This window comes from Teleopsis dalmanni, chromosome 2 (genome assembly GCF_002237135.1).
Source record: "Teleopsis dalmanni isolate 2A chromosome 2, ASM223713v2, whole genome shotgun sequence".
In the NCBI taxonomy this organism is placed as follows: domain Eukaryota; kingdom Metazoa; phylum Arthropoda; class Insecta; order Diptera; family Diopsidae; genus Teleopsis; species Teleopsis dalmanni.
In genome coordinates, this window is record NC_051847.1 from 123,836,970 (window position 1) to 123,858,594 (window position 21,625).

A 21,625-nucleotide genomic window follows, 5' to 3' on the forward strand; every position below is an offset into this window, starting at 1 on the left:
AATTTAAACATTTATATATATATATATATATATATATACATATATAAATATATACACATTAAAATTAGAATTGAAAATGTTAACAAATAGCAATATAAATTAGTTGTAGATTAATTGTAAAATTACTTAACATCAAAATTAATAAAGAATAACTTTTTATTATTTGCCATGCTGTTAAATTATTTTTCAGCTGTATTTAAAATTATAACACTCCTCTTATTTTATGTATGTGTTGAAAAATTATATAAAAGAATAAAAAAAAATTAATGATTAAATTATTTTAATCAGTTGACCCAGAGTAATTTATCTAGTTCTTAATTTTAGGTTATACTAAAGCCCTAACATGTATCTAAATTCTCCACTTTACTTAGTATGTAACAACTAGTTACTGCTAGAATCTTACATATTATTTATAAAAATTATATATAAAAAATTGGTTTTGTAAATTTGTCTGCGTTTATATATATTAAGTTTAAATCATTTTAAAATATGTATGTATGCTGCGAATTGTATATGATTTTAAATTAAAGTCAAATAAATATATTGTAATATTTAAATAGCTGTAGAAAGGATATGACAGTTATGTACCCGTAAAAATACTACGTGGGTTTATTTAAACTTATGGTAAATATACATATATATTGCAAATTAAAAAATTTATTTTGTTAGAAAAGTAAAATATTAGTAATTTCACAGGAATAAATTTTCAATCATAGAAACCAATGTTAAAGTTAAAATCCTTCTGAAATTATTCTATTATATAAAAAATATTTACGCAACTTTTAATTCTTAAATTTATCAATAATATTTTTTTTTTCAGAAGCTTACATATATTTTTTATATACATTAATATATTTTAAAATTTACTTAAGTCTTAAATCTATTATACTTTGTTAATATACAAATTTTGAGTTCTATAAAATAATAAACATAAATAAAAAAAAAATAAATACGTAAAAAAAAATAAATTCAAGTTTAATATTAAGATGTATACATAATTATAAGTTTACTAGAATTAATACTGTAAGAACTTTTTAAATTTTCTTTTGTAAATAAAATTTTATAACATGCAAAAGGGATAAGAAATATTGCAACTTTTTATTCCAATTTATTTAATTATTAATTAATAATTTATTCTGTGCCACATAAAAATATTTAATTTTAATGATTTTGTCAGTTATTAGGTCGATTTAATTTTTATTAAAAATAAAACGCGCTCGTTTTATTCAATTCTATTCGTGCGAAGAGCGAGGGAAGAGGGAGACTTATTCCTTGAGAGTATTCAGAAAAGAGGTGATTATAAATTTTCGACCATCTTCGATACAATAAATCTATATCGTCTTTTTAGCTATGGAGGGTTTATAATTTAAATGTTTGTTATATGTTTAAAATTTTGGCAAAATTGATATCCAAAAATGTTAAAAGGGTGATGGGTGTGTTAATAGCCAATATTTTACACACATCAAGAAGTAGTAAAAAACGTAGCTTTAACGGTTTAATGGGAACATTGTTTAAATAGTTTTTTTTTCTTTAAATCGATCTAAATGTCTTCTAATTCTTACCTAAATGTACTAGGTAACATGAGAGGAATTACAAAACGAATATATGAGTTATGAAGTGATTGGATGAAGATTGAGGCGACCTTTAAAATAATGAGGGTGCGGGTGAGTGTTAATAGAACTAGCCTGAATCGATGTGAAGGAACTTGGCCACTTTAAAAGGTCGGAGCCATAGATTATTAGAGTTCAATTGGGTGCTAGGGAATGAGAACAAATCGGCGACGTTTTGATGAGTGGAATTCCAATTTGCGCAAACATTGGGAGTTGTATTTAAGCGGAAATTTGTTGCTATCACTAAATAAGAGGCCACAAGGGAAAGGTATGTATTACTTTTATTGAAAAATATTCTGGGATCTGGTCCGTCCAGGAGTTTGAAAATATACAGGTGGAAGAGTATCGATGAAAGAAGACTGCCTTGAGGGCATCCGGTTTAAGTTTCTTGCTTTTGCGCCTTACCTTTAAAATTAACGTGAAATGATCTGTTCAGCAGATAACTACAATTGATTCTGAGTTAGATGTTTAAGCCAAGTCATTTAGAAAGATGGTATAGGAGATTGTTTTGAACACCTTTGTGAAATCGATGCCATTGGAGATCTGAGATGTATCTGATAATATGACTTTTATGAAAATTATGTTGATGAGGAGCAAAGTGAAGGCAAACATTTATGGTTTGTATACTCTTTTACTACCTACCTGTGAAAATTTTTAACACTATGACGTCCAAATAATTGTCATAAGACGTATCTCTATGTGGTCTCTTGCAGTGCAACAGGTTGACTCTTCGTCTATTACAGTTGACCTATAAAATTTGCACAGGGGATGTTGTGTTGATTATAGACAACACGCTTAAACTATTGAAAACTATTGGTGTTCGTTTGAATGTGTCCAACAAATTAACACATATCTTTTTTAAGTGGTTGTATACTCTCTTAACCGTCGACTATGTCTACTTCAATCTTTAAATTCATAATCCGTATAGCCTTTAAATTCAAAACTTTGGATAATTCTATGGATAAAATAATAGCATGCGCCAAAATGTTGTGCACTCGTTTGAAAAATCGCAATAATATTCTGAATCGCTTACGGCTGCTTTTGGGGGAAATGAAAAATTTTTGTTTAGTACATATAAGGCAATAAAGTACCTATGGTGCAATTTATTACACAACTTCAGCTCTATGAGATGGTGCAAACAGCTGTCGTCATATATCGTATTCAACCATAAGGAATCAAAGCAGAATTTTAAATGGTTTTTGTAAAATTGCAGATATCAGGTACTTTCTAACCGATTCTTCTTGCGTGCGCTTCAAATGGTACCTAAATAATATATTATCATCCGACGATTCGTTTTATCGTTTTATAAACTATCGATCAACAATTATTGGTATGTAGGAAACATTAACAACATCGACTACTTTTAAATGATGTTAGTCCTACACAGTAATGCAATATCATCTTTGAGGCATCAGCTTAATAGCAATTCGTTTCTAACATACAGCTGTAAACAATAATTTATTATAAACAAATTGGTCTACTTTAGGGGCTTCATTTTCTATAGTTGTTCCACATGCTAAAAACTATTAAATTATTTGTTACACTATCTCTAAATGAATTCCAATAAAATTCAGTTTAAAAATGCATTTGACAGGAATGTTTTCTTTTTATAATGCTAAGTTTCTTATTATATAGCATTGTTACCTATCTTAACAAAACTTACCAGGTTCCCATGGTTTATACCAATGTCATTTTCTCATTCTACTAAGAAAATACCAAATATTTGTTCATTAATGCTAAGATTTTTCAACTTCTTTCGCCCGTGCTATCTTAAAGTATTTTTAATATTTACTTCTTAAGAACGCTTATACTTATCTTTATCATTATTTTTTATTGTTTCCCTGTTCATTTAACAGAACAGGGCAAGTAGAGTTGGAGCTTTTTGAGAAAGTATCTTTAGAAAGAAGTAGAAGCTCATATCCAATACTGATCTCTGGGAACGCACGGAACAAACACAAGCCGCCACTGAAATCAAAAGAAAAAAATGAAAGTGGATTACCCACACTCTCAGCAAAAATTCCTCTTCATAGTAGAGCAATCCCTACGCTGGAATCCACAAGGCAGTCGCCAGCCTAAAGCACAGCTAAGACATGACGAAAAACCGTAGACCAGGACGTACAGTGTTCCTGGAACCAAATCACGAGAGAAGCAAGCAAAAGAATAAGATTAAGAGGAATCGTTGAAGCAACATGCTCCACTTAGGAGAGAAGGATAGCAGTAAGTAAGTAAGTAAGAAGTAAATAATAGGAATCAAAAAATAACCGGTCACTGTAGATTGAATAATCACCTATCGAAGTTAAAAAGTCAATCCAACTCAGACTGCAGATACTGTAGAGAAGAGAGAGAAACTGCATACAGTGGTCGCCACTGATGTACAAGTGGAAGAAACACCTTCGTGGGTATTTCATGATCATAAGGGCCCAAGACTAGAAAAAAATAGTCAATCATTAAAGAAATCGGACTTGGAGACACACTCTAATCCGACTAAGGGGCACAATACATCTTTTAGATCGCAGTGTACTATCCCTTCTTTTCAATAATAATAGGATAATTGGAGAAGTAAAATATAACATTTCTTGATTCCTATTTGTATATATGTATATTCTTAAAAAAAAATTATTCGTTCTAATTTTTGTATTATTATGTATTGTACTGTATTCACATTAGTTTTACTTTTAGTTTAAATTAAAAGATTTAAGTAGTATTGTTTCCGAATGAGCTGAGTTCAAGAAAAAATATGATTAAATTTTGATCATTTACAGGAGTTTTGATTTAAGATTAACAAAATCACATTTTAATAACAAAATATTAAATATAAAATATTGTAGAATGATTGAAATTGCGCTAACAAATACTATCTTATTTTTCACGATTTATAATTTTGGGATAAACTTTAGATTCCCCTTCTTTCAATGGCACTGCAGCTTCGCTATCTTCCACATCTGCCGGTTTGGTTTTTTTCCCTATGAATTTTCTCATGATAGGGGCATATAATTTTAAATTTTGTGTTTCTCCTTCACGTATTTTCCAAACGTAGCTTAAGGGAATCGCCACTAACCAAATTATTAAACCTCCAATAACTGCAAAACAAACTATATTAAATTTTGTTTCAATATTATTGAGATATATAAATAATATATACCTTTATACCAATAGAAAGCTATTTCGTATATGGAAAATTCTCTGTTGCTACTGAAAGCATTTGTGACGAGTGGAACTTCGGTTGTTGTTGCAGAAAAATGTTGTATTGAAGAGGTTGTAGTTCTGGAAAAAATAAATAATAATATTTTATTAAATATAAAATAAAAAAATAAATAATAATATTTTATTATTTATTTTTATAATATTTTTCAAGAAAAAAATATATAACAAAAGAATCGCGATTAAAATTGTGTTAAAAATTTAGTTTAATAAAGATAAGCATTATTTATCTGTAATATTTTTAGTACCTATATTAGCAAAATAAAGATGTCATTTTCACTTCAAGTTTACATAATTTTTAACATATAATTAATATATAATATTAAATAAATTAATAAATTGATTAATTATTTATTAAAATTAATATGTTAATATATCATAATTTATTATAATAATATATATAATATATTCCCTCACTATTTATACCTACACTGATTTAATCACATCATTTAAATCTTGAGCATCGCATTTGTCTATTGTCGTAGAAAGGGGAATATAATCAATAATTCCCGCTTTTAAACGTATTTGACCCTGTAAAATTATCCACAACATGGTACCGACACTTGTGATGATAGCGATAAAGGCGACCTTTAAAATAAAAGATTTTATTCTGAATAGACAAATAATACGATACGAAAAAATTACTTTTCCATTTACTCTGGGCACAAAGACGCCCAAAAAAAAGATTCCCACTATGGCTCCACTCCCTATGCCAGCGACAGTCGATATTAATTGCATAATAGAATTAAAATTTTGTACAATAAATCCACCAAGAACACAATAAATTCCCATTAATACGACTAGAACTTTCATAATAGCATTAGCCTTCGCATCTGTATGAACTACAAATGGTTTAATGTAATCGAAATAACATACACCCGCGATAGAGTTTAGTACAGCGGACAAACTGCTTAGTGCAGCACTAAAGATCGAAGATATGAAAATTCCTGGCATTCCCTTTAAGTGTCCAATCACATCCTGTATAAAGAGTGGTACTAATTTATCTGATTTGCTAACAACCTGAAATATAAAAATAATATAATTATATTTTACTTTAAGGAACTGCCAATGTTTGCACACAATTTAATAAAACTTACTCCGCCCAAAACAGGATCACAGCCATGAAAACGTGCATACATGGCAATACCAATTAACACATTAAAGATCATAGCTACAAAAACTCCAATAGTTGTTATATGAACGGCTCTATTGTTGTTAATATTGAGTAAACAAAAAATTCAAATTATTTTAAAACTATGACGAAGTTTATAGATCTGTTTCACTACCTACTCGTAGTAACTTTGAGTAAATTGTGTAAACACAAGTGCTTTCCACCACCAAATTTTTGAGGAAATGAGAGCATCTGCGAAAGCGTAACATCCCTGTCGAAATTAAAAAAATGCTACAGAGACTTTACTCGGACATTTTATTTCAAGTAGAATTTGTGTGATATGTGAGTCAGCTGTTTTGATTTGAAATTAAATTTCTGTGTTGTTTATTTGCGCAGCACTGGTGCTCTCACCAGACATAATTTGGCACTTTATTTGTGTTACGCTTCAGTTTGTGCTTTACTTGTGTTTTACTTAAGTTTCACTACGAGTAGCTCGTGGAACAGACCTTATATGCGTTTTAAAGATGGCAGTGCTTTATATAAACATAAAATGGATTCTCAATTCAAACTTAAAACATGGCCTTTTATTGTAAAAGTAACTTTGAAGATACAATATTAAATATATTTGGTAGGTATTTTCAAATGATATATATGAATAAACTTTGAATACAAAAAACGACTTTTTGATAAAATCGGTTATAAATGTTTAAAAAAAATAATAATCCTAATTTTATCTATTTTTAGGTGCAAGCATCCTTTGCTTGTTTTAAAAATTAATAATTTTTCTTCACATAAAAGGTATTTTCATTTTTCACAGAGCTCTCATATATTCAGTTCCGATATTGTAAGTTTTAAAGCAAATATATTCTGAATTTTACTTTTGATTTAAATGGAAATACTTGTAAAAAATTTGTTGAATACTTTAAGATTAACTATTTTGGTTTTTTATTATTTAGAATTCTTTGTTATTTTTATAAATTTTTATTTGTAACTATAGTTGATAGCAATTGATCAACTAATCCAGTACAACACAATTAAGTTAATTTTGGCTATAAAATAATTAATAATCTTCTGAAATATTTAAATTTATTATAATTGTAGGAATAAATTGAATTTTTTAACTCCGTCATATTTTAATACATTTTATGTCATTCTCGCGCCAATTAAATTAATAAAATATAATTATTACCTTTTAGCATTTTTAACTGTTGGCATGGAAACAAGCCGCTGTACACAACTTTGATTTAGCCCAATATAACTTATCCAAACAAACATGCCGCTAAATAATCCATTCCAAACGGTGGTGCGCACACGTGGATCCAATGAAAAACTATATTACATACATATTATTAGATATATTTTTATACATTATTTACTTGAAATTTATTTGTACTTAAAATTTAAGCGTCCCCCTTCGTATGCATTCGTCATCACCGCATTGAAGCCGCCCAGTTTAAAAGTGCTTACAAGGCCAACTGCTACCATGGATATGAACATTATTAGTGCCTGCACTACATCGGTCCAGACAACTGCTTTAATGCCACCCTAGTTTTTATGATGCAATGTTATATGTCGTATTTTACTTTCTATTTTGTTTTTATTTATTATCTATTTACCAACATTGTGTAGAAAATGCAAATAGAGGTGACAATTGCATTAATTAGATGAATATTTAATCCGGAAACTGTAATGAAAATCTTTTATTCCATCAATGAGTATGCAGTGATATTTTATAGAAGATCAATAACCTTGTGAAAGCGCTAATGAAGGTAGAAATAAATGTACAGGTATTAGGAGTAGGGAATGCAATAAAAACGTAATTGTTATAATTTGACGAACGCGTTTATTGAATCGCATCTCAAGATACTGAAATTTTAAGATACATTAAAAATAATTATTATATATATTTTAAATAATTTAATATAGTTTTTATTTTAAACTTAATTTACTTCATAACAGCTGTGTACATTATTTTCATAAAAAACTGGTATAATTGTACTGTTCATTATTGGTCCAGTCAAAATAACAGCTCCAAGCAAAAGACTGAAACTGATACCTGTGAGTTAAATTAAGTTAGGCAATTACTAACTAATTAGGATATTTTATGTTTATTAAAGAAATTAATTAAAAATTACATATAAGCTATATGGCATATACATATAACTTTTGTATATAATTAAAATATGTAAATTGTACTAAAAAACAAACCGTAAGAATATATTTCGGATGGTACTGTAACAATGGCTACCGCTGAAAGTTGGCTGAAAAAATAATACACTTTAATTAAGTTAATTAGTTTTTTATTTCTTATGTTTAAAAATATTATAATCTCATGTTTTATAAAATGTTATATGTATTTAGTTTCCTTTCTGTTATGATATTGGTAACAGGGACCGAAAATAAAAATTATAAAAAAGTTATTTAAACTTATAGTTAAGTATATAGTTATCATTCTAACAACTTTAATTCTTAATATTATACATGCTACTCGAATTTATATATGAGCATTTTAAAACAAAACTCAAAAAGTAATAATTATATTTGTTTTATATTATATTTATTAAAAATAATTATTAACATATTAACCTTTTATTTTTTCACGCAAAAATAACTCTTACTCTGCTTTTTATTTTTATTCGCAGAAATACATGATAATAATTATTTTTGATAAATGTAATATAAAGCAAATTTAATTATTATTCTTTAAGTTTTATTTTAAAATGGAAATCATAACAGTTATAAGGTGATTTTGATTTTTTTTAATCATAACTGTTACGTTACCTGATTGGAATGAACATTAACAACGATATAGCAAAAGACTGACTTGATTATCAATGGAAATCAATACAAATATCCGAATTATTTATGTATAATGTAGTGAAACTATTATATTATTACTAATATATTATTTATAATTTCTAAACAGTTATTAAAAAGTTTGATCAACAAATCATTAATATTTAAAATGCAGTAAAAAATTGAACAAAATAACTTAACAATTACACATTCATTGCATAATTTTCACATAAATAACAAATGCTATGGAACTGGTTTTTGATGAGTTTATATATAAACAGTTAATTAATTAATAAAATTCATTAAAATTAACATATTTCTATTTTTGCAATTGTTGTTTAATAATTCATTACAATTTCTTTTTATATTGTAATTCTTTTTAAAAAATGTTTTACAATACTTTTGAAGGTATTAAATATGATATTTAATTTATTTTCAAATAAACTATAAATAAATTTATAGATTTATTATTTATTTATTATTTTATTTATTATTATTTATCATTTATTATTATAAATTAACTAACCTAGTTATAATTGAGATAGCAATTGGCCATGTTTTCATTTGTTTATTTCCCATCAAATATTCATCTGTTGTATTTTTGGATTTAGAAAAGAAGCCGAAATAAACTCCGATCGACGCAGAAACTAACAACAACAGTACGAACAAAAAGTAGTCGACTGTACCGAATGTAATGCCAGAGATGATATTCGAAGCGGTGTTCATTGTTGTTGATTGATTAATAAAAGTTGTTATGTTTGCTGTTGCGCTAGACATTTTTTAAAGTCGCATTAAATAATTAAAAGGGTTTTTTTTTTGATATATTTTGTTATTAATTATTTCACTGAAGCACCTTTTTCACCAATTAAATGTACTACCGTAAATGTTTAAATACTTTAAAATTATTTCGTTTATAGGTTATATAGGTTTATAGTTTAACCAACATATTAATTAATTTTTTAATTTTTTATTAGATTTTTTTTAAATCATCACAAATAATTTTTATATATATCTCAGTAATAATTTCATTATATACAATAGTTTTACTAAATGATACACTTAAATGATATAATAAAAAATTGTGGACATTAATTACATATACTCGTCCGTTCGTATTTTGTTATTATAACAATATATATTATTATATTTTAAAAAATGTGAAATTAGTTGGATTTAGTTTGAGTTGTCCGCGTTGCAATTACAATGAACCGTGAAATTGTTCTCAGCAGAAAAACCGATATATTCAACTTAAATACTATAAATTTATTTCGAATAAATGATAATATTTTTCTCGATACTTAAATTATTCCTAATCGAGAATAACACGAGTTAAATGTTATAATGTTATTTTATGTTAATTTAAATGTTTTTTATGAGCGCAAGATAAAAACGTGACGTCTATCTGGTTATAAGCTTAGTTTAGAAGTAAAATCAAAGTTTCAATATTGAGAATTAAATTATCCAAAGTTTTTTTAAAAAAATGAATGATTAAGTACTGATGTTTTACTGTAGGAATTTATTTTACTACATCAGGATACAAAAACTGTAGGCGTTACTGTCATCGAAATAAGTTAGGCAGAAAAATGATTTAGGTGACATGATATGCAGAAAATTTAAATAATTATCTCTTCCAATTGACCTATTAATTGTTTTTATCAGTTTTAATATTAAAGTTTAAATAATTTTAATCAATTAATGTTTGTTTGTTGGGTTGTATGATAAATTTTCTCACAAAAAAACTTGAAAAGTGAAATTTTCTATTATTAACTTATATAAATGTACTTTAAATAACATATTATACTAAAAATAGTATATATACTCTATACTATGAGTATAAGCTTATAATCTTTTTATAAATATATATAAATTTGTCTCTGTGCGAGGAAATAGCGATTAAATACGTTTTTTATTTGAGCTGTTCAAAGGTTCGACTATATTAATATTGAGGCTCATGCATGAGTCTTTGATTCGAATAAAACGATTTTCTTAAAAATGTTCGAACATCATATTGTTCTTATCAAAAAACAAAATATTTAAAATATATGTAAATAAAAATATAAACATATATCAGAACAAAAAACCAAAAATGACAAACATTATTGTCTATAGAGAAGTTTGTCTCTAGGCAATTTGGTTGTCTCTTTTAATGTTTGACAGTTTTAACATTTAAACTTATTAAGTCAAGAACAAATACAAAAATCAGAAAAATTATTGAAATTAAACAAAATAAAAGCAAACAAAACAAAAGTAATTGAACAAAGAATTGAAGAGACAATTTAATTTTAATTTTTTAGTTATATGTTAAACTTCATTTTTCTCTGATTGATCAGAGACCTGTAGGTTAGGTTAGGTTATACAAGCGAACTAAAGGGGATATACTTAGGTCTATTGATCCATTGTGTTAGCGTATAATGGAGAGACTCAGGGTTTAAAACTAACTGGAGTCTTTGGCGAAGCTTAGAATGCTGTTTAGTGGGAGATTTTTAAATTGATCAAGACTAAGAGACCTGTAAATTTGCACAAGGCACTCTGATTATCCGAAATATTAATTATATATAACATTTGCAGCATAAGTCTACGTCTATAATTTGGCTCTTTGTTAATGATCTGTACTTCTTCCAAATTTGGATGCGTCGCTAAATTTGGATTCGTCATTGGGAGTTGATCTGCTCTTTATATTATGCAGATTCTCGTTCTAAGTTGGTTGATGGCATATGTTTGACTCGTCACTTCTAGATGGAATTTTGTATATAACATTGTGCTTATCTAATTTGTCCATTGAAGTTTTCGTTTTATGTCTTATGTTGAACCTTTTCCGAGTTAATGCATTTGGGCACTTTTACTCTGTGATGACTGGGGTGCTTCTGCAAAGTTCCACCCATCTCACTGATTAATTTGAGTATTCCTCATAATCTTCGTGTTTATGCAATGATTAATCAAAGATCTGCGTACCGCTCCGTGCGGTTAGTGATTATTCTGAGATTAGATAGTGCTAAGTAGCGCATCCTGTGGATTTTCGCATATAGCTTCAGAGCTCTGTCCCTTACGTATTTTTTAACCGAATCTTATCTAAGGTCTCTTAGTATGTTACTCGTGCGGATGTACCATGACACTTTGAAGTGCCTTCGGAGAGCCTGACTTTGAGCAACTTGTAGCTTTTGGATTGTAGAGTCGGCAGCTTTGCTATACGCGACACACCCATAAAATAGTGCTGGTCTAATTATCTGGCTATAGATCAGCTTTCTGTTCTTCGCGCTAAGGTTGTTGTGTTTGAAAAATGGTTGTAAGCAGTGTTGTGTTTTTGCGCAACTACTTCTTTTGACATGTATGTGCTTTTGTCAAGTGAACACAAGTGAAAAAATTATGTCAAAGTGTATTCTTGGCTCTGAAAGCTAATGGTCGCACATCTTCATTATGGCACTTGGATTTTTTGAAATTTTCCGAAAACTCAGAGATAGACTTCATTGAAAGGTGAGTTTTTGGCTGGGGGTCGGATTTGGTTTTATGTACTATATTCCCTTGTTTTACAAGAGAATATATCATCCGTTTAGGATTAACATTTTGAAGCAGAATGTTTCTTAATACACGTCTCATCAAATTTAAAGCTGTGTTCCAAATTATATGATGAGGGTGTTGAGAATTAAATTCACTGAACGATATATATAGTGTTTTTATGTTTTTGGATAGCAATTTATTTTTAGTTTATTGTTGTGTTTAATTACTATTGCGCAAACTAATCAAGCTTTTCAGATTCTTCTTCTTCTTTGATAAATTTTATATAGGTTATTTATCGTTTATAGTGTACTATCTATGTTGTTAATTTTTATGACCGCATATATTCCATCTACGTATTTGGTCATAAATCTAGATTTTATAGCTATTTCGTTCATCTCTCTCATTTTGTCTAAAATGTTCTCCATTGCAATACCATAAAGGGTAAGATCGGAGATCCCATGGGAGATCCCATATAAAGTAGCTGTTTAAGAAGGAAGCTTAAAATATCCATAAATATTTCTTTCTTTATATTGCATTCATTTTTTTTTATAAAGGATCACTTATTATCAATTATTCTTAACACATAATTTAAAATATATAGTTTATAAATTGTTACTTAGCTAGGGAAAAAAAAATTATATCGCAGGTTCAACAAAGAACTTTTTCCAAATTATTTCAACTACCATTGTGTATGGTTTTTGTCTCTAGTATCAACCGCATCGTAAGTTCTTGAAGAAAATAGCAACCTTTTCGGCTTACTATTTCTTCTATTAAAGATAAATTAGTAAGATATGTCAATACTAATAAGAACAGTGGAATTTAATCAAAGATGGGAAATATGTGGGAAGTTGGGAAATTTTGCGTGTCGGTACATTTCTTTATAATATTTTTACATTAAAATATTATCGAAATAAAGCAGACGAAAGAAATTGATTAACTAATTAAATTTATTTAGTATTACTCAAATTAAATAGCCATTAGAAGAGAATTGATTATTTCATTTTAGCAATAAAAAATTATATACTATTTCCAATATTGACCGTTTGTAGTTTTGCTTCACGATTCAAGCTTACCAGTATATTATTTTAAGACAGAGAAGAAGACCAAAAACATTTAAGAAGTAAAACCGATGAAAAATACATCAAAGACCAAGTCCTTAAATTGTTTGCTTCTGTGGGTGCTTATGCTAACTTCGCATTATACACGCATTACACACAAGTGCAATCTTTATTTAGTTATTAGATAGATATGCTGAACTTTAAAATTAGCATTTATAAACTCACCTGAAAAAAAAAATATTATATTTGAACGGGATTTTTTTTACAATGGTTCACTCCAGTGATCAAAGTCATTATTGAGTAAATGTGCATTGATTTCATTCACCAAAGTCTAACAGAGCTATGCTTCTACAACTTTTACCATACTCAACGGTTTGAGAATTAGTGATTTTATAAATAGTGCCTACCAAACTGTTTATACAGTTTGTTTGAAAAAGAGCTAAACAACGTGAACGCTAGGAAAAAGCAACAATGCGTGGTTGAGGTATTTGTCCGTTTATGGCCGTGTACGAGTTCGAATATATTGATGGTAAATTGAGGAAAACAGTAAATTATGTCGGTATAGCAGCGAATGTTGGTATTTACCAGAATTTTGATTGGGATAAATTAGATAAAAATTAGGTGTTACCATTGTGAATATTTTATAAGATATTTAAAAAATTAATTAATAAATTTGAAGACTTTTAACCAGAAATAATAAATAATTGCAATAAATAAATATTAACATAAGTGCAGTGTAAAAAATCCCTAGAAAATTTCAATTTACTTTACCTCAATTTACTCCAATTCGCACACGGCCTATGTCAGTGTCTGTTTAAAAGTTTTCACTGTATTTTTTACATTTTTAATTTTTACATATATTTATTGTGATATTATAAATTAAAATAATATAAGTTATTATTAAAAACTAATAAAAAAACAGTTTTTAACTGACGCATTCCATTTTCGATATATAAACAGAAAAAATTATTAAAAAAAAAATAAACGATGGTGTGCATTAAAATATAAAAAATGTGACTTTTTTATTTTCGATTTATGTACGACATTTTAACATACTTCATTTTGATTTTAATAAATATTTTGTGAAAAACAATAATTAAAAAATTCAATATTGTAATATCTATTTAATTTATCTTAAATAATATCAAAATTTAAATTAAAACTTTAAATTTAAAACATTAAATAATTTTAATGTCATATTTAACTTAATAATATAAACTACATTTAAACTTAAACATAATATTAAAAATAACTTAAGTTTATGGCGTTACATTTTAAAAGCTTCTATCTTTTTATAATAAAGGATTTTCTGAGATTTAAGTTAAATTAAAGTTAAGATTTATACGTCTCCGTTGTCTCCATTTTGTAGAAGCTGCTGTGTTTTACTGTCGTTGCCATGTTTAGCGTCGCTTATAATTATTTTTGCATTGTTTTCGCCATTTAAAATTGGAGACTTTAAAGACATTTCTTCCATTTCTGTTGCGTCGCAACTAATAAACTTACGTATAAATGGCGAGAATAGCTTGGGATTAATTTTTTCATGTTTATCCACTTTCCAAAAGTAGCTCAAAGGAATTGCTACAATCCAAATAATTGCAGCACCGACAACTATATAAAATAGTAATTATAATTATATGAATTTGAAATAAAATTTAAGTCAACATTTTCTAAAAATAAATAATAATTCACCTTTATACCAAAAGAAAGAGATTTCAAATATGGAAAATTCTCTATTGCTTGTAAATGCAGTCGTCACTAATGGAGTCGGAGTTACTTCAAAATCTTCAGATAATTTGTTTTTATTGCCATTTTTGGCTCTAAAAAATTTTTTTAAAATAGTTATATGAGTAGTATTTTTTAATTATAGAAGTTAATTTACATTGAGTTAAGCACGAAATTTAAATTTCTTGCTTCACATTGGTCTAATGTAGTTGAAATTGGGCTATATTTTATAGCACCAGATTTTATGCGAAATTGTGCAACTGCTATTATCCAGCACATAATACCAAGACTCATAATAACTGATGTTACAGCAACCTTAGAAAATAATAACATAAGATAATGTTGCATAAATAATATTCAATTTTTGTACATAAATAAATATATCCATTAATTATGATGGAATAATGTGATTATTAAAATGATTTAGTTATGAAAATAATATAAAACAAAAAAAATTATGTATCAAATTTCATTAATTTTCAAAATATAACAAACTATGCATATAGTTTTATAATATTTGTATATTTAATATTATGTATACTGCTTTATAACTTTATGTATATTATAAATATTAAATAAACTCACTTTTCCATTAATTCGTGGTAAAAACATTCCCAGTAAGAATACGCCAACCACAGCACCAGCAGTAATCCCGGCAATGGTCAAAATTAATTGCAAAATAGAATTAAAGTTTTGTACTATAAATCCACCTAAAACACAGTAAATTCCCATGACAATAACAATTATTTTCATTATGAAATTCGCTTTCGCTTCCGTATGATTAATGAAAGGTTTTATATAATCAAAGTAAGTAACCCCAGCCATTGAATTCAGTACAGCGGATAGAGTACTTAGGGAAGCACTAAAAACACAAGACACAAAAATTCCAGGCATGCCTTGTAAGTGACCCAATATCTCTTGCACAAAGAATGGGACCAGCTTATCTGCCTTTTCAACAAGCTATAAATAAAATCACATTAAATTGTTTAAAAATAAACAATAAATTATTTCAATTGAATTTACTATTATTTACTATTAATTCTATTTCTATATAATAAAGTTTACTTTTTGTCTAAGAACAATACCAAACATTTAAAACTTAAAAGCAGTTAAATTTGCTTATTATTTTATTATAACTTACACCGCCTAATATCGGATCACAGCCATGATAGCGAGCATACATAACAATGCCAATAAAAGAATTGAATCCCAATACGAGAATAATACCAATACCAGATAATAAGAGCGCTCTGAAATATAATATTTTATTATTTAGTAGTGCTTTATTATATATTAAATACATTAAAATTGTACTTGTTCTATAAAAACGATTTCTGAACTATATATTATTTAAAAATCGCTTTAAGAACAATGACCTTAACTCTGACTGATTTTAATAAAAAATAACAATTTATTTTAGTGAATATGCTAAAGCCACAAGCCGCTGTATTTTAGCCATCACAATAGAGATGCCAAGAACAGGAATGGCTTTCCAGTTTATATTATTTTATATGAAGAAGTCGAAACAAACTGTAATATTTTTGTGCAACATTTAAAAAAGAAAAAAAACCAATTTAAAATCCCGCAGAGCTTGAAGATAATTATCAATCGTTGTTGCATTAATTTTTTTAAGCCGGAGAGACTTTATTCTGCACAATAAAGTCGAGTACTCCATTTTATACGAAAAGTTGACATATAACAAGAAAATGTTCCACAGAATTAGGAAATTAGATAAAATTTTTTTTATGTTGAATTTATGTATTTTTCGTACAAAATAGAGGTTTGAATAGAAATAGAATAGAAATAATGGACAAAATTTTCATTTTCAGACGAACTTAAAAACTAATAATCAAGCAGTATTGATGAAAACACTTAGGTATTTTTACTTAAAAACCTTTTACATTACTAAATATTTCCATAAAAATTTAAAAGCAAAGCTATATATAAGGTAGGGAAACAAGCAATTTTCTTTTGTCTTGGCTTTTTCAAATCCAAACACACCAAACTTGAAACTTAAATAATATTGGACTGAAGTATTTAATTATACTTAGCATGCTAATAAATTAGTACCTTTTGGCATGATTGATTGATGGTAGAGACACTATTCTTTGTACACAACTTTGATTTAAGCCAATATATCCAATCCACATTATTGTACCATTAATTAGGGAGTTCCAAACACCAACGCGTACACGTGGATCCCAGGTGAAACTACAAAAATATAATATGATAGTTTTATTTTGCATAGTTTTTTTTATATTTTTTAATCAGAATAAAATAAATATATTTTAATATTTTTAATTTAGATTTATTATAACTCATAAGTATGTACCAAATAAACGAAAAATTTTTTTACTGTTTTATTGTTTTATGTTAGTTTTTTAAATCAAAATTATTTATCATACAAAAATGTACAAATTTATTACTATTATTATTAATGAGTGTACTTGGAAAACTTACTCAAAATTAAGGCGTCCACCCTCAAGTGCATTTTGCATCACATTACCGAGACCACCTATTTTAAGTGTGCCCAAAACACCAACTAAACTTACTGAGAATACCATTACTAAAGCTTGTACAACGTCAGTCCACACGACAGCTTTAATGCCGCCCTATAAATTTTAAATAAATATATATTGTTATTACTTCCAAATTGATTAATATTTTTGTTTTACAATATTTAAATATATATTTTTGGTATTAATAATATTAATAATATGTATTTTCAATAATAAATATGTCAGTAACAAATAGCATTCCCTAATACGAGTTAAAATATAAATATTTAACACCTAATTTAAATTTTTATACAGATAAGATTGAGTAGAACTTTCAAAAACCTATTCAGTATAACATTGCAGGTGGATCTGTTTTTTTATTAGAGATACTACAATGTATGTACTTGCAAAATTTTAAAATTAATATATCAATGACGACTTTTTTCGAAATAAACAAACAACGCCAATATATGCACCTCGTCAGACAATTTCCGGTCCATTTTTTGACATTAACGTTTCTAAATAATTCAGAATAACCTCACATGATATCATTCAGTATATACGCAAAAAGCCTGCTTTCACAGATCTGTCAGATATAAGAGCTACCTGAAAGTGTTTAATTTTCTCTGACGACAATAGTACTAATACATATTTAATAGAATGTGAAAGGTTATTATGTCTACCGCTATTAAAAACAAGACAGGTGATAAAAATCCATTCTTAAACTAACATACACAATTACATTCTCTTATATATATTTAAAATTTATTTCAACAAATATATTTATATGATTTTAGCTTACCAACATTGTGTAGAAAACACAAATCGAAGAGATTATAGTATTTATAACGTGAATGTTGATGCCCGTAACTGAAAGGAGTAAATTTTGTTATCAGCGAAAAGTGATTATTTATTTAAATTATGTGTAATTAATAAACCCAAATATAGAGCATTTTTTCTTAATGAAAGAAGCTTTAGCTGCTAACTTGATTTCTAAAATTGATTATGTATATTTTTTTAAACTAATGTAAATATTTGTCGCAGGTGCGCATCTCTCTGGAACAGACACAAACAGAACTATCTACGCGGCTGTCTGATGCGCTATATTACGCTTAGGGCAAAAAACGAATTATTTACTTCCAAAAATATACTTTAATTAAAAAAAATTATAAAAAATTTAAATTCTACTTAAGTTTAATATTAATACTTGCTTATATACGGTTATTATAAATTAGAAAATTTTGGATTTTATTTTAATAATAATAATTTGACATTTAGCATACCCTGCGAGAAAGCCAATGATGGAACAAACATGTAGACTGGAAGCATCAGTGCAGAATGAAAAATAAACGATATTGTTATCAATTGACGCACGCGCTTGTTGAATCGCATTTCAAGATACTGAATATTAAAATAGAATTTATATAATTTTTGAATGAATCTTATTTATTTTTAAGTTATTTACCTCATAACAGTTGGATATATTATTTTCATAAAACACCGGAATGATAATATAGCACAATATTGGAACAACAATAATCATTGATAATACCGCAATAAAATAGTGGATACCTTCAACATAAAAGGATTTTTTAAAGTATATAAATTAAAATAAATACTAATATTTATACAAAAACTATATGTTAATAACAAATGTAAATTAAAATCAGTTTAATTATTATTATTATTATTATGTTTTTGTTTATCTTCTTTGTTGTCTTGTTAAGATTTGAATTCTTTTTAAATGTGTCCACGCGTATTGTAAACTTGTATTTTATCTATGACAAATTTTTCTAAAAAGTAAACAACAATTAAAGAACAATTAATCTATATTAAAGTATCCAAATTAAGTTTTACCATATAATTATAATTATTTTTTACAGTATATATATTTTACAGGAGATATTAGAACCAAAGCACGTTTAATAAAAAGAAAACAAATAGTAAAATCAATTTCACGGTTGATTTTTTAAAAATATATACGTATACATTTATATATGTTGTATATATATACATATATGTATATACTATACTCAATAATTACAATAATCATATATCACAGATAACAATATCCTGTAAGCAAATATAGTACAAGTGATATCAATTTATATATAATATTTACATATAAAAGAAGCTTATTACCATATGAGTATGTTTCCGCAGGTATTGACATAATAGATATACCGGATAACTGACTATAAGTATACAAACAAATTTTTATATTATTTATAAATATTTATACTTAATATAATTATAAATTATAAAAAATAAATACGTAAAATGTAAATGTAAAATATTATATGTTAATTTTTTTGATGAAAGTGACTGAATAGAAGTTAGAATAGAAATAAAAAGATAACAACGAAAATTTTAGTTATTTTATTGAACTGATCATACAACGCTGTTTCGAGTATTGCCATCATCAGTAGTCTTTGGAGATATTCGAATTTTATTAATTAGTTTATAGTTCGTATATAATTTGTTTAGACTATAAGTGCCAGGCTTAGAACTTATGCCTGTCAAAGTAGAAGAGATGACTAATAGTGTTTTTCTAAAAGCAGCCAAGGCTACAAGTTTTTTATCATTCTTTTTTATTTTTTAAGTCACACTAACTAAAGCACTTGTCGTGCTTTAAATAAGAAAGTTTTATTATTTTTATTTTTAATATTATTTAATATTAAAATAATATTCCTTATAATTAATTTGTGTTTCTTGGTAAATAAAATTTTTTATAATATACATATTATCCGGAAACCATGACTCTATTTCTGTCGATTTGACAGAAAATTTGTGGTAACATAAAGCTCAATAAAACAACTCTGTCTTTAATTTGACAGTTAACGTTATTGTTGTAAATGACAAAGCCCGTAATAGTTAAGTTTAATGTAAATTTTTGTTTAGTGAAGCAATTATTATTTTATTGCACTTAATTCGATTCATAAATGTAAATTTAATAAAAAGTAATATTTTAAAATAATAATAAACTTTGGCCATTTCAATGTAATAAAACCGTGATTCTTACTTGACAGGATAATATATAAAAAACATATTTAAAAAAATAATGTTTTTTAAAAAAAATCTTGGGTTTTAGAAAACAAATCAATTATTGGAATAAATATATTTTAAAAAGGTACCTAATAGTTTGAATAAAATTTACTTAGAAGAAAATGGTTAAAACTTCGAATATATTTGAAGTTTTGTCATTAATCCAGTCGGTGATATTTTTTAGTCCAAATGATTAAATGTTTAAATGATGTTGTTTTGCCATTTGATATCGAATAGCGATGATACCATTTAATCAGATCGGTTAATTATGTCAAATTTTAGTATTTTAATTTAATATTTGAGATTGTTGAAAACAAAAGTAAGATCACATTAACCAAAAACAAGCTGCACCTTTGATTTTAACTAAACTATGAATATTATTAGTAAATTATTAAAACTACAAACTAATAAATTATAGCTTATGTTATTCAATTTATTTATATTAAGGCAGATAATCTTTTAGGGTTTTAAAAATAAAAAAAAAAAAAACTCTGCACTTGTTATAGTAAAATAATGTAACCATACATCAATTTTTGTTATAGTGATTTAAATCTGTATATAAATATTAAATTTTTCATAAAAATGTTTTACTGAAAAACTAATTTTATTTATAACTTTTATTTCCTTTTGTAATATTTTAATTTAGAAAAAGCAGAAAATCAAGAAACTGAAATATTAGTTTACACATCAAAAGACAGATACATAGGTAGAATAGATATATATAAAAAAACAAACCTTGCTACTAAGGATATAGCGATTGGTACAGTTTTCATTCTTTTTCCACCCATCAGATATTCATCGGTGGTGTTTTTAGCTTTCGAAAAGAAACCGAAATATACGCCAATACCAGCAGAAACGCACAACAATAACACAAAAACGACATAATCGGTGGTTCCAAAGGTAATATTTTTTACGGTCGTCACTGACACATGCACAATATTTTCGGTCGTACTTGACATTTTGAATATTTAAAGAAACTATATTTTCATTTAAAAAACTTAACGTATTTTTTTTTAAATCTTGATTTTGTTTTTTAAATAATTTTTTAAGTTCGTTAATCTAACAAATCTTTAATTTGATTACAGTTCT

At 26.6% G+C, this 21,625-nt stretch overlaps 1 protein-coding gene across 1 annotated transcript; it reads right to left on the bottom strand.

Annotated features, from left to right (window-relative positions):
* Positions 1–4,267: 4,267 nt before the first annotated feature.
* LOC119675629 lies at positions 4,268–21,537 on the bottom strand. Its single transcript, XM_038086835.1, has 24 exons — positions 21,272–21,537; positions 19,634–19,686; positions 18,957–19,063; positions 18,775–18,892; positions 18,294–18,361; positions 17,454–17,605; positions 17,064–17,204; positions 16,135–16,243; positions 15,579–15,953; positions 15,151–15,308; positions 14,961–15,088; positions 14,617–14,879; positions 9,245–9,492; positions 8,131–8,183; positions 7,872–7,978; positions 7,671–7,788; positions 7,539–7,606; positions 7,316–7,467; positions 7,112–7,252; positions 5,909–6,017; positions 5,457–5,831; positions 5,242–5,399; positions 4,753–4,874; positions 4,268–4,690 (listed from the first exon to the last, which is right to left on the bottom strand). Exons 1-24 carry the CDS (start codon positions 21,493–21,495, stop codon positions 4,470–4,472), a joined length of 3,768 nt encoding a protein of 1,255 aa, XP_037942763.1. The 5' UTR covers positions 21,496–21,537; the 3' UTR covers positions 4,268–4,469.
* Positions 21,538–21,625: the final 88 nt, after the last annotated feature.

Excerpts from the sequence above, each read along its gene's own strand:
- LOC119675629 (XM_038086835.1), bottom strand. The coding sequence starts at position 21,495 with ATGTCAAGTACGACCGAAAATATTGTGCATGTGTCAGTGACGACCGTA. Across the intron at positions 17,205-17,453 it reads GGTGGACGCCTTAATTTTGA|TTTCACCTGGGATCCACGTG; the intron begins GTAAGTTTTCCA and ends ATATTTTTGTAG. Across the intron at positions 16,244-17,063 it reads TCAATCAATCATGCCAAAAG|AGCGCTCTTATTATCTGGTA; the intron begins GTACTAATTTAT and ends ATTATATTTCAG.